Source organism: Actinia tenebrosa, unplaced genomic scaffold (assembly GCF_029948245.1).
Source record: "Actinia tenebrosa isolate PJP-AT-01 unplaced genomic scaffold, QUT_ActTen_1.0 PGA_scaffold17__23_contigs__length_9995812, whole genome shotgun sequence".
In the NCBI taxonomy this organism is placed as follows: domain Eukaryota; kingdom Metazoa; phylum Cnidaria; class Anthozoa; order Actiniaria; family Actiniidae; genus Actinia; species Actinia tenebrosa.
Window position 1 is genome coordinate 9018568 of NW_028292577.1, and position 14874 is coordinate 9033441.

At 37.6% G+C, this 14874-nt stretch overlaps 1 protein-coding gene across 1 annotated transcript; it reads left to right on the top strand.

Annotated features, from left to right (window-relative positions):
* The first annotated feature begins 159 nt into the window (after positions 1-159).
* On the top strand, positions 160-14136 carry LOC116298890 (TATA element modulatory factor). Its single transcript, XM_031707470.2, has 22 exons — positions 160-418; positions 880-2411; positions 3113-3216; positions 3867-3984; positions 4603-4658; positions 4788-4864; positions 5799-5895; positions 5980-6065; positions 6417-6478; positions 6746-6810; positions 7028-7079; positions 7590-7787; positions 8426-8480; positions 9009-9110; positions 9321-9513; positions 10024-10093; positions 10244-10327; positions 10701-10778; positions 11687-11848; positions 12168-12293; positions 12655-12765; positions 13341-14136. Exons 1-22 carry the CDS (start codon positions 280-282, stop codon positions 13368-13370), a joined length of 3597 nt encoding a protein of 1198 aa, XP_031563330.1. The 5' UTR covers positions 160-279; the 3' UTR covers positions 13371-14136.
* Positions 14137-14874: the final 738 nt, after the last annotated feature.

Sequence of the window (14874 nt, forward strand, 5' to 3'; positions counted from 1 at the left end):
TAGTTCAATCGACAAGAGAAATCTACCAAAAATAGTTGACCCATAATTCCATTCAGGGAACGCAGTCAACTCAGCTGGCTTTGCAAGTTGTGTTCATTCCCAGGCTCTCTCATTTGACACGTAAACATTAGTCCCAGTCCCCAGACAGTAACGCGTCCATCCAACATGGCGACCATGTTTAAAGTTTTCTTCTTATGGAAAATTGATTATTTTCCATCCATTATTTCTCCCTGACATCCTAACAAATTGGCTGAGATTTCTGTTCGATACAACTAAAAGATGAGTTGGTTTGACGCTTCAAGCTTTACTAGTTACGCCAAGACTGCCCTGGCCAGTGCTCAGAAGTCCATCGATAAAGTGTTAGATATCGACGAGACAACAGCAGCCTCATCGAAGAACAAGAATGCCGATGTTAAAGGTATTACTTTAGCGACAACTCTTCTTATTTTTATGAACCGGTGCAATGAAGTTTATTTTCTTAAATCACTCGTGCATGTACAGTACACGACACTTCATAAGTTTACAACAGTGCAGCTTATTTATGACCCAAAATTTCTAAATTTCAGTTTTAGTTTTTGCCAGAGATGCTATTTTAATTTTCTTGTAACTGTGTTTCTGATAAAAAATAGGCTTTAGGCACAGTCATATGCATATTTACCATTCTTAATATACTCAAGGGAATAATATTTGGGTGGAAATTGGAAACATAGGCCTTCAGACAAACATAAAAGGTACGGTTGTCCCAGCTTTAGCAATCACAGATAAGAAGTTATGAATAAATATGTACTGTACGACCAAGCAAGAACGTAATGTACCATGTTTGCTATATCAGAAAAGGTATATTAATAGCTTCAAACTAAAGTTATTTCATACTTGTAGATAAAGAAAGCACAGAGTCTGCATCAGTCAACACACAGAAAGAGTCTGGTGTGAAACTTCAGTCATCGAAGCCTCAGTCAAATTCTAACACCTCAACACAAAAAGATTCAAGTAAGGATAATTCATCAGTAGATGGAGGTGGGGATTTTTGGTCATCATTCCTTGGAACCTCATCAGCATCTTCAGCATCAACTTTATCATCATCTTCTTCTTCATCATCTGCAGACAAGAAGACAAAGACTTTACCATCTTCAAAACAAAATGATTCAAAAGTACAAAATAAGAGAACTAGTAATCATGGAGAGACATTAGAAAAAAGGAGACAAAAGAAAAGAGAAAATAGGATAAATGATTCTAATGGAGTAACTAAAAATCAAAATCAAAAGGAGAGATCAAACAATGAGGATCTTAAGGCAATGTGTGATAAAGAAGCTTCACATGATATGAAAGATGGCAATGGAAAAATTCATATTGGAAATGAAATGAGAGTGTCTTCCACAGATTCATCAGGACAGCAAACACCGCATAAAAGCTATATTTCTAAGGATAGTAAGGAGTTGAGTCCTTTAAATGATGAAAAACTCAATGAAGCAAAAACAGAAAACATATTTCCTATTAAAGATGAACAAAAATTACAATTGGTAAAAGAGAATAACTTGGGAAATAAAAGGGAAATTTTAAGACAAGTTGATGGTATTAAAAAAGAAAATGATCAAACTGGCAGTACTTTTAAATCTGAGAAAATGGGGAAAGAACTAAAAGATAATGATACTGAAAACACTGGTGAAGTAAAATATTATGAAGGTAAAGAGACTTCCAACTTATCACCAGAAACTTTAGAAAGTCAGTCAGTCACTGAAGACAGTGAAAATTTAGATGTTGTTAGTAAGAATATTGAATCACTTCTTCATACAGCACCCAGAGCAACATCAACTCCTTACACTGAAAAATTGAAAGTTTTAACAGGTGATGAACATGTTTGTGAAGATGATGTTGGTCTCAGTAGAAAAACAAAAAAGAGTTTGTTAACAGAAGGTGGAAAGAGTAGACCTCAAGAGCAAGAAGAAACAGGGGGGAGAAAAGAACCAGTTGAGGATGAATGTGATGGTGAGGATGTTATTACTGGGTCTGTGTACACAGTTGAAGAAAACATGCAAGACGAAGAAGACAATCTGGAGAAAAGTAGCAGTAATGATGTGATTGAAATTGCGGAGAGTATCATCAAACTCTCAAAACAGGGAGAGTCAACCAAGACTTCTCCAACACTAGAAAAACAAGATTCTGAAGACATCAACTTGGAAGTGACAGGGGAATTGACAAAAGATGAGACTTCTCCAGCAATAGAAAAGCAAGAGTCTCAAGAAGATAACTTGGAAGTGACAGGGGAATTGACAAAAGATTATCAGAATCTTGTGAAAGAAAAAGAGCATGAATCTGCTTTATCTGAGGAGTCTTTAGAAGAAAAAACTGTGGCAGCTCAAGAAAACAGGAATGAAGAGCCCAATAGTATTCAAGTGCAAACTCTTTTGAAGGTTGGTAAAGTCTAGCGGTTCAAAGAAGGGTTGGGTAAAAGTATTTTGTCTCTCTTATTTCACTTTCTTTGGGTGGCGTGGGTGGCATAGTGGTTTACCACTTGTCTCTAAGCACTAGATGTGGCCCAGATTTGAGCCCCAGCTCTGGCTAGATCATATATGAGTTGAGTTTTTTTGATGTCTTGTTCTCTTCCTTGCCACAAGGATTTCTCCAGGTTCTCCGGTTTCCTCCCTCGCCCTGTAAAAATCAACATGTGAGTTGTCACAAAGTGTCATATGTTGTAAATATAGAACCTAGTGCTAGTGCCTGTATGTGTAGAGGGAACCTCACAGAAGAGCCTCGTACAGGAAGTGATATTTGTAAAATATTAGTTTTCAAGTTTTTCTTTCTACGTACAGTACATGTATGCATTTCTGTATACCATTTGAAAGGAAACCAAATATATGCATTTATCATTTGGGTAATTAGTCTATTTTTTATCATTTTCCCTTCATTTCCTTGGTATTACTCATGCCTTGGCACCATTTGAAAATAAAGGGAAAATAAATGATCATGTTTATCATTCATTTTCTAAGTTACTGGTACGTGTATTTATCAACTTTTAGCTTCAATCCTTCTATTGTATGCTCTGTATGCAACTGAAAAACTACTTACATGTAGCATAGGTTACCTTTAATTTTCTTTGTTGTCTTTGAAATAGGAAGTGTCAGGTCTAAAAGAACTGGTTGATGCTAGAGAGAGTAAGATGGTTGCTTTGAGTAAGGAAAATATTGATCTACAAGAAACAAATGCCATACTGAGAAGGTGAGGATAGAAACTACTGCTATTTTAAATGCAGGGGAAAAGGTGCATTTTGTTAAACCCAGTTGATAGTATAGAGTCTACGAACAGGATATCACTTAATGGCAGGGCTTAAAAAAATGGTCAGGCATCAGAAAATGTCCACCCTGAATAGACCCTTTTCAAGTTCCAAATTACTGCTGTGTTTCTACAGTAGATTACAGACTCATTTGCTCAGGCTAAGCCTCGAACCAGTGTGAATACCCGCAAATACCAACGGTAAGATAAAGAATGCACAAGTTCATACGAACACTTTGAAACTTGACGGACCTTGATTGGAAAACGTGAATATTCTTTACAAAATTGAGACTTAGCCTGAGCAAATGAGTCTGTAATCAAGAAACACAGCAGTAATCGAAAAGGGTCTATTGAAACTTGTCTGGTCAAATCTTTTCCTTGTCAGTAAGTTTGACGGTAATGTTGAGCCAGAAATGTGGTATAACTGAGCTAAAACTAATTTGGTCATCATGACTGGCGACTTATGGGTAGTTATTTTAAGCCCTGTTCAGGTACTGTATCTTTCATACAATCAGGATGTTTTATTCATGCTTGCAATTATATTCAATATAATTATATATGCACAATTATTATTAACAATGTGTATTATTATTAAGTCAATTGGAGCAACTTGAAAAGGTGCACAACTCAGAAGATGAAGAATTTGAGGAAATGAAAGAGGAGTTTACGACAAGAATAGCAGCAACAGAAAACAAGTTTCATGAGGTTGCCAAGGTGAGAATGGGAGTGAAAAAAGAAGTGAATGAATAAGTGAATAGGTGAATGAGAAAAATTATATTAAATGAGAGATTTAAGATGGCTTGATATAGTTTTTCAGGCTTGAGGTACCTTATTACCTCCAATATATATTTAGGCCTATACAACAAACTTGACAAAGTATCAAAGCAATAGACCTCCTCGGCTCTGACGTAATGTTTTCCCATTTCAGACCACATGCCATTCCCTAGGGTATCATTTCTTTGTTTAAGGTTTGCACTTCGTTGCACATGAGAAGACACATGAATATGGATACAGCTCAAACAAAGAATATTATTCTCAAGGGAATGACAAGTGGTCTAAAATGGGACAATAGAGCGGTCCAGAGGCGAGGAGGTCTATTGAAGCATTCTTAAGATTTGAAATCATGATTCCAAAAGAGGTACCTCGAACCCAAAAAGAACTACATATATCGTTGAGCCACCATAAGGAGTGAATGAAAAAACTATTAATAAATAAATGGATGGACCTTTGGATAAATAAAATAGTGACAAATTGAATGAATAAACAAGTAAGGGATTAATTTCATGGCATTCATCAAATCTACTGTTTCATTCTTTTCATTTTACTTCGTAGGAGAGAGATGACTTGAAAATGGAACTGGAGGAAACGAGAAATAATTTGACAGCCATGTAAGCTGTTGTGTGCATAAGTTTTTTTCTAATGATCATGAATAAATAATAGAAATAATAGCAATAAACAGTGGATTCCAAGGTGGTATTGATTACCTATCAATTAATCAACCTTTTTTGGCCTTCCAGTTATGAAAGACAAAAAGAAGAACTGACAACAATCATCTCTGAGAAAGATGAACAAATAGTTCAGCTGCTTGCAGAAGGTACTGTACAGTTGCTGTTGTACATAGTTTTCACTCATTTGAGAAGATGGCCATTATTATTGGTGTATGAAGCAATAGAACAGTATCATTACATTGTATTTGTTTATTTTCTTTGGTAAAGTCATGTCATCATCAACATATATCTTATTGCTGAAATTTTAATTATCATCTAATGCCTTTTTTCCTTACATTTTCCTCAACATTACAGTCAAAACGGCTCAAGCTTACCCTCCTAGATTTCATTCATGGTTTTATTATTTGAATATTGAAATCTATTATTCTTTCTGAGAATATGAAGACATGGGATCCGAAATAATGACGGATTCAAAACTCGAATTCTGATTGGATTATGGTGTTATTTTTATGGAATAATCCAATCGGAATTCGAGTTTTAAATGTAAATTATTTTAAAATTAATTCAAATCTCGAGTCTTCATATTCTCATTGTCATAAACACCACTGTCATCAATCATCTTTACTGCCATCATCACCACCATCATTAGTCATCATTGCCATCATCTTCACCATCATCATCATCATAACTTTCTAATCACCTTCTTTGTCATCCTAATCTCTACGTTACACTGTTATCATGGGTGGCATGGGTGGCATAGTGGTTTACTTCTCACCTTTCACCACTGTCATCCAGGTTTGAGCCCCTGCTCAGACTCAGGATCATATGTGAGTTGAGTTTGTTTGATACGTTGTTCTCTCCCTTGCCACAATGGTTTTCTCCGGGATCTCCGGTTTCCTCCCTCCGTAAAAAAACAACAAGTGAGTTGAGTGTTGCATGTTGGAAATATAGAATTTAGTGGTAGTGTGTGTGGAGGGAACCTCACGGAAGAGCCCTGCGTGGGGAGTGGTGGTTGTAAAATATAAGTGTTTACAAGTATTTAAGTTTTGCCATGCTGATAATTTCATCTCTAATCAACAGGAGAGAAACTTTCCAAGCAGGAACTCCAAAGCAACATGACCATTAGAAAACTCAGAGCAAAAGAGAAAGAAAATGATACTCTAATCAAAAAACAAACGTGAGTTTCTTTGCACTCTAATAAGAGCAAGAGTTTTGATAAATAAAAATTACTAAATTTCTTCTGCTGTTCTTTTGTCTAAAGGAAAAAACTTGAAGAGTACGAAAATGAGGTAAAACGACTGACTGACATTCTAACATCACGTGATGATAGCCATTCAAAGCAAGAAGGTGTGTGTGAATTGTGAAATAAGGAATAGAATTTGGGAAAAAGGATAAAAGAACCTATGACCTGTGGAGATTAAAAATTGAATGGAGATTTTGAAATTTTCATGTCCTTCTGCTTAAAGTCCCCTTCTCTTGAGCTTGAAATTCTTTTGTTTTGTCCTCCAAGTTTAGCTCCTTTGAAGTCACATGCAAGGGGTCTATTCATTGACAGCTGATTACTACCTGTTATACGAAAGAAAAGGAAATATTTGTTATGAGTAAAAGAAAAGAAAATATAAAAGGAAATTACTGTCAAAACCTATATTTCTGTGATATTTTATTCATTAGTTTTCTTTGCTTTCATTTTTATACCAGATGCAATCATTAAACTAAATGCATATGTGAAGAAACAAGAAGAACAATTAAGCAAACAAACGGTAACTAGTAACGGTAGTCTATGCCATCAGACTTTTGTGTGGGAGGTCATGGTTCGAGTCCCTGGCCGGACCAACACTCAGATTCTTAAAATAACTGAGGAGAAAGTGCTGCCTTTGTAATTACATCTGCAAATGGTCAAACTTTCAAGTGCCTTGGATGACCACCTTAAATGGTGGTCCCATCTCTCCACACTCACCATTACCAACTGACATTGGAGGGATGTAATCTGTCATACAAAATTTTAATATCAATTTTTGTGTTTCCAGTCTGAACTAGAAGATGCCAATGAGAAAGTTCGAAGTATGCAAGTTGCCCTAGACAATGCTTACAAGTAAGACATGCATTCTCTATCAATTATATTACCTAAGTATAACATTATTATTTAGCACCTATCAATTGAAATTAGCCTAATTTTGTCCAAGAGAGCAGGCTTGCTGTTATGTTAATCATGGCAAGGTATATTTTAGTCAGGAATATCAACAGCAAATTTCATCACTTAAAGTTTAAAATCTGCTTAGTTGTCTGATCTTTATTACGTCAATTTACAGAGAGATGACTTCACTACAGAAGCAGGCAGCATCTTCAGACAGTTCAATTCAGGCAAGTCAGAACTCTGAGAGTTTTAATCCTACTGATGTGTTTATACATTTACTGTATTTTATCATGTAGTCCGACCTCGACTTTGAGGCATTGTTTAGTGGTCACTCCATTGAATTCGAAAAAGTTCTTTTTCTCTAATATTTTTTTCTTCAGTTCCCTTCCAAGTTGAAGTTGGAGTTGCAGCACATGATAAACTATAGTTTTGCTATGCACAACAGCTCCAACCTTGACTCAGAACTATTACATGTATTTGTGGTCACTGAACTGAACCGCAAAGAAGAGTGTATTCCTTCTAAGCCTGTACATGTACACCCCTTGTGGGGTATAGGCCATCAACAACATCTGAAAGCCAGTTTCTCTTTTGGTAATGTTTCTGTAGTGTTTTCTGGTTTGTACAGGGAAGGAATGCTAGTCCTTTGCCCAACCCTCCTTTCTTATCTGGGCTTGGGACCGGCCATGGTGGAGTAAAGAGGAGTGTATTGCTCTTACAATAACATTGATTCCATTTAGGAGGCAGTGCTTAGTGCTGAAATGAAAGCCAAAGAAGAATTACGGATAGCATTAGAGAAAGCTCGCCGTGAATATGGGCAGGACAGTGAATTGATGGCACTTCAGATATCTGACCTACAGACCAATTTAAGCCGTGCTGAGAAACAAGCTATCCGGCGAGAAGAAAGTCTACGAGAGGAAATTAAAGACTTACAACAGGTTTGTTAGAACATACTATACACTAAATTACTATACAATAAATTGCTATGACCTTAATTACATGTAGAGCTTTTAAGTTGTGATGTATTTTGGGATCCAACTGCTCACCAAATGCACTAGAGGCCCATTGATAAAGTGCTAGCATGCAAATCGAATTGAAATTTAGGAGTTGATTTTTGTGGGGAAAGAAAAACATTGGTCTGCCTGTGGCTCTCACAGAAATATGACAAGCCACAGGAGCAGTCAAATAAGGGGCCAGTGTCTGGGATACTGAAAGCATTGCATGTTTGTGCAATGAATAAATAAATAAATAAAAGAAAAAAAAATGACAATTAGATTAGCAGTGGAATCCAAAGAGTGGCTATTCTTCTACTGGATATGAAAAGTTGGAATTTAGAAGTTGATTTTTACAGAGGGAGGAAAGCCAGAGAACTCGGAAAACCCTTGAAGCACAGGAGAGAACCAACAAACAACTCTACTCACATATGACACTAAGCCCAGCAGGACTTGAACCAGGGTTACAGTGGTAAGGGGCGAGTGCTCTCTCCCCTACACTATCCGTGCTTCCCTAAAAATGAATAATGTAATATGTGAAACAAATTCTTTCCATGTTGATTATGTATTTATATATTTTCCAGAGAATTCAAGAAGCTGAGGATCGTAACCAAGATCTTGCTGCTAGCGTCTCGCATGGTGTGTTCCTCCTTTGTGTGTTCATCTGCTGCCTCTTCCATCCAGTGTCATATTCCTTCCTATCATATTCCTTCTTTCCCTTTCTTCCACCCCTTCACACCCTTGCTGTTTCTTTTTTCCCCATCTACTGCCTCCCATCCAGTTTCCTTCCCACATCAAAATGTGGTCCTGTCCCCTCACTCTCCTTCATCATTTCCCTTCCTCCCATACCTTCACACCCTTGCTGTGCCATGTTTTCTCATTTTCTGTCACTTCCATCCAGTTTTCTTTTCAAGTCATGTGGTCCTGTCCCTTCACTATCTTTTTCCTTCCCATTCCATTACTTACCATACTGTGCCATTTTTCTCACCTTCTGTCACTCCAATCCAGTTTTCTTCTCATGCCATTTATGCCTTTCCTCTCACTATCATTCCTTCTTTCCCTTCTTCCTCTCATCCCTTCACTCCCACAATGTCCCATTTTCTTTCATCTCCTGTCCCTTCCATCTGTCATATTTTGTAAAAAATATATCCTTTCAGTTTCTTTCAGCCACACGTCCTTTATTACGACAAATAGAAAATTTACAAGCCACTCACAGTGGACAAGCATCAACTTGGGAGATGGTGGAGAAAAACCTAACTGAACGATTAAGTAAGATTCCTTACCTGATCTTATATTTGTTCGGTTTCCATTTTTGAATTAAACATCGCTCCTTCTGTTATTCTGTCTGTTACCTATTCTCTTCCTCTTCTCCTTTCTCTAATCTCCCCCCCCCCCCCCCCCCCCCCACATCTTTATTTGGCAAGCCTATAAATTATTGCAACCATTTGCCAAACATTGTTGCATTGTTCCTCTTTTTAGATGAGGCTCAGAGTCAGCTCCTCGCTGCACAGGAAAAAGAGCGTGTGGCTTCACGAAACGTGTCCGAACTGAACAGTCGAATAACAAGACTTGAATCACAGGTCAACTCATATCGCACGGAAAGGGCGCGATTAGAAGCCGAATTAGAGCTTGAGAGGACCAAGGTTGGATCTCTAGAGGACATCCATAGCAGGTAAAAAAGTGGCTTCATTGTTAAATAGACTTTTTCAGCATGGGCGTCATAATTTCCCATTACAGAACACTTGTCATTCTCTTGAAAATTAAATTTTTTGTTTGAGTGTTATCCATATTTATCAGTCTTTTCATGTGTAACTATTAAACAAAGAAATGATACTCTAGTGATCTAAAATGGGAAAAAATAGGCCCAAACCAAAAAGATCTATTCTTATTGATGGTTTTCAACCATTCCCAAGAGAATTAAATAAAAATAGACACGGCGGCCATGTTGGAGGATATAACAAAAGAATTCATTGACAATTCTTTTGTTAAGTTCTTCCAACATGGCCGCCGTGAAACCAATTCTACATTTGATGTGTCTGAGACCAAGAGAAAGTTGTGTTTTAGAAATAAGCAGACAGGGAAACAGATATAGCCAGCCAATTGTAATCAATATAAGTTTAAAAAATCAAATTATACATACTGTACCATCGTAATACAGTACGTAAGGAACTTTTTTTCACAGAGAGGTGGCCAAATCAGATGCTGTCGTCAAGAAGTACAAGAAACTGATTGAAGAAGCAAATATGGACAAGGTAAAATATGGAGTTAAAAAAGATGGACATAAAATTTGGACTTACTATATTTTTGAAATTGACTGAATATCGATTCGATAATGAAATGTTTTCCATAAGTCGAACATTGTATCATTTAACATTATGGTTTATTTTTCTTTGGTTTTGAAGGCGCATTTAGAGCAACAGTTAGCGGTTGAGAAAAGTCGATTGGAAACCGAATTAAAGAAAGTGAAAGCTGCTCTGGAAAACAAGGTAATTTAATTCCTCTTTCCTTCTTCCCTTTTCCTTTTTTTTTTTTTCTTCTTTTTTTTACACGGATTATACTGGTTTCAAGGTCATTAACGAAAGGAAATGAGTAGTGTGAGAGTGTCTCTCTTCTCAATCACTGCTGCATTTTGTCCCTTTGTGTCTTCTTTTCCCCTCCACCAATGGCCTTCTATTCATTGTTATCTTCTCTCTTTGTCTGAAGCTCATTACTGAAAAGAGAATTGCTAGTGCGAGGGACATTTCCATATTTCTCGACCACCCCCCTTCCCCCCTTTTTCCTCCATCTTTTGACTCTTCTGCCTCCATTCTGCCTCCATTCTCTATATATTTTAAATGTTGTTTTTTCTTATCTTCGAAGGAGAAATTATTGTCTCGCCAATCAAGTTTAAGCAATGCACCTCCACCATCGCCCTCAGATAACGGCGAACCGAACCAGGTACTGAAACAAATCATCGTTAAATTTTGTGAATTGCGCCTACAAGCTCCCGCAAAATTATAAGTGCCAATTACTATTCTTGTGAATATACCCCCCCCCCCCCCTCCTCCACAGCAATATTACAGAAGGTGCATTTCACCCTTCAGGAGCGTCATAAGCATTTGAAAATTGGATAGAACAACTCCGTTTCAGTAAATTCCGCCTCACAATTCCGCCCAACCTTTTCGGCTATCGCGTAATGCTTTCCCGATTCAGGCCCGTGTTATTATCTTGAGAGTAAGATTCCTTGTTTGAGTTTCTACATACGTGTCTTCTTATGCACAACCGTTAAAGTGCAAATGAACCCTTCGACAATACTTTCAGTACTGATTCTACATGAAGTAAATAGTTGAATGGTAACATATTTCTTGATTTGAGTGATGCGTTTCTAAGTTATGAAGGTTTATACTTCCAATATGCTAATGAGTGTGACGTCTATTAAGGCTTAATCAAATATACAAAATCGAACTGGTTCATAGAAACAGTATTTAAAAAGCATCATTATTTTACTCATGGTTTACATGAAAGCTATTTACAATTTTTATTTTCAAAATGGCCAGCATTTAGTATTACTAGTTACAACAAAAACACTCAAATACCTTACCTGACGTCATCATCATTAACATATTGGAAGTATAAACCTTCATAACTTAGAGATGCATCACTCAAATCAAGAAATATTTTACCAATCAACTATTTACTTTACGCAGAACCAGTACTGAATGTATTGTCAAAGGGTTCATTTGCACTTTAAAGAAATGATACTCTTGGGAATGACACTTGGGCCGAAATGGGAAAACATTACACTAAAGCCGAAATGGTCTATTGCACTTTTCCCCACTTTTTACATTTATCCTTTTTTTAAACAGGATGATGAGGCTATTGAGCTGAAGACCCACATTCGAAAAACTAGTTCTAGCAGCAGCGTCGTGGACGGTCTTGCGCGTGGTTTTCTTGGAGGTACGACTGAGTTGGTTGAAAGATTGCAGGCTCAAATAAGACAAAAAGATGGAGAGATTAAAGTGTTACAGGTAAGTTGTAAATACAGCTGTTTTAAAAAGAATGCGTGAAGGTCTTGTTACGTGTTACATACCAAGCCTGAAATGCACTATTGGCGATATGGATGCAATCAACGAAAGCTCAAAACAACATGGAATTTCTCCAAACTTTGTTTGCATGTTTTAAGTTCCAGTATATTTTCTTCTGTGCTGACATTATTTACATAAGAGTCATTCAACAAAACCTTCACCGACCTTTTTTGAAATTGCTGCATATACATATTTGGAAACCTGTTTTATACTGGCTAAACCCAGACTCTGGACTGAACCTGTTATAATAATTTATCTTTAGGACGAAGTGACGTCACTGCGCCAGTCACGTGATTCGGTCATGGAGGAGCTGACAAAGATGATTAGTGAGTTGCATGACTTGGAAACGAGTCACGAACAGCTTATACTTCTCAAGGCCAAATACGATGTGAGTGTATCCTTCATTTTCAAAACAACATCCTTTGACTGGTTTTCACTTGCGATGAAATTGAACTCAAAAGCAGTTTATGACAAAGTGAAAATGAGAAAACGTCGGAAGAGTCGGAATCCGATTCAGATGTGCGTTTGGCTCAATTTTGCTTACGTACGTTTATGAAGAGCGCTTTTTTCGTAATTTCACTCATGAACTTGTTCCGACTCCGATTCTGTCGCAAGTGAAAATCATGCCTCTATCTTCAAACATTATATTTGATGTTATATGGTTTAGTACTAAAGCTTGGGAAATGGACTATACTAATAAGAAATAGGCCTCAAACATTTAAGAAAGTGTGTTAATTGTGGTTTAATAGGATTTAGAGCAGCGCTACAATGCGGTGCTACAAATGTATGGAGAAAAAGAAGAAGAAGCAGAAGAACTAAGAATGGATTTACACGACGTGAAATCCATGTACAAGCAACAGGTCGGTCAGCCAGTGCTAACTTGTCTCTCCATTTCCCATTTTTTCATCTGCCTAATATACAAGCAACCTTCTATTCATTCTCCCTTTCTTGCTACCTCCCTCACCAGCCCTCCCTCACTAGCCCTCCCTCCCTCACCAGCCCTCCTTACCTCCCTTATTTCCTTTAGCAATGGACTACTTCCACGATACGGCTGCCATCGGGGCAGGGGGCAAAACAAAACAAAGATGTTGAATATGTCGATATAATTTGACTATCTAGGCAATTAACAATATTTAAAAAATCTCAAAATAGCACTGAAAATATTCATTTGGTCGACCTTCCTGTTGTTGTGGTTGCGCTGTCGTCATGTTGTTGTTCCCTTCCGCCTTCTTTCCGTTCTTCCTCCTTCCCCGTTTCTTCCTTTTGCTCTCTCTGTTTTCCTTCGTTATGGCTTTCTTCCATTTTTCGTGTTTCCATTTATTATGCCTTTCTTTGTCTCATTACTTTCTCTCCCATTTCCCATTTTCGTGTTTCCATTTATTCGGTTTGCATTTGTTTTTGCGGGAGTCTCTCATTATCACTGTTTCTTTTGCAGCTTGAGCAGCTCTTTGGTTCGACCAGATAACGTCTAGTCAACACTAGGGTCTATAAACACTGGTATTACATACTTAAGTAAACAGTCGAAGGTCATAGGTCACGTGTCATACCAGGACCCAAGGGGTAAACACGAGGGTCTATAAACACTGGTATTACTTAAGTAAACAGTCGAAGGTCGTAGGTCACGTGTCATACCAGGACCCAAGGGGTCAACACGAGGGTCTGTTAACACTGGTATTATATACTTAAGTAAACAGTCGAAGGTCATAGGTCACGTGTCATACCATGACCCAAGGGGTAAACACGAGGGTCTATAAACACTGGTATTACATACTTAAGTAAACAGTCGAAGGTTATAGGGCACGTGTCATACCATGACCCAAGGGGTCAACAAGTGGGTCTGTAAATACTGGTATTACATACTTAAGTAAACAGTCGAAGGTCATAGGTCACGTGTCATACCAGGCCCAAGGTCCGTATCTACCTGGTGTTTGCTATCACCTTTAAAAAAGGCCTTTCTACATTTTACATTTTAATTTTAGCGTAACTTTGGAATTCAACTAAAACGAAATCAGTCATGGTTTATAAAATTGGTTCAGGGAATTTAAAATTTGCTGTTGAATGAAAGTTATTAGAATTTACATTGGTGAGATAAATAGTTTTGTTTTTGATTATTTTTTTCGCTCAGTCGAGGTTTGGCAAAATTGGTTCAGGGAATTAATACATTAATACTATGTGCTGTTGAATGAAAGTTATTTGGGTATCAATCAGAATTTGCGTTGATGGGATAAATAGCTTTGTTTCTGATCATTCTTTTTACGCTCATTCTTACATTCATTCACTTTTCGTTTGAATTCAAGCCAAATATTTTCCTTCAAATGATGGTCTTTATCTGTTATGTACTTTTAAGCGCCATGCGCTAGCTCTGGCTGTTATGCCTTATCTTACAATCAACTTACAGTTCTTACTGTGCTTTCAATCATAATCCCAAGCGGGAAAGCTATGTGCAATTCTTAAAAAAGAATGACATTACCCCCCCCCCCCCCCCCAAAAAACTGCTGAAGAAATAAAAAACGCGCGCGCGTCCTTTGTGCCGTTTTAAAGCACGCGGGTTTATCAGAGCACGACGCGTAGCAACTGAAAGTGCGTGCTCCTGCAGTGTACTCTCATAGAGCATTACCCTGCAATAAGAACGCGAGATTTATGAGTGTGATTTTAAAAAGAAACCCTTTATTGAAATATCGGTCACTGGTTGTAGGGTACAAGTTGTGTATAAATATCAGCCTTTCATTTTACAGTATAAAACGGGGCTGGGAGATAAATGGGATGAAATTAAGTGGGTGACCGGCCCTGCAATTTGGGATGGGAGGAGCGGTGTTATCCCAACTCAGTAGACTTTTAAATGTACGACTCTGCTATGTCTTTTATCTACCAGACAATCTATGTCCAGACAACCTGAGCTGTTCGCCTTTCTTATGATATTCGGGTGGGATTCCTGTGTCATTTTGAAAACGTTTTCCTTTTTGGGCCTC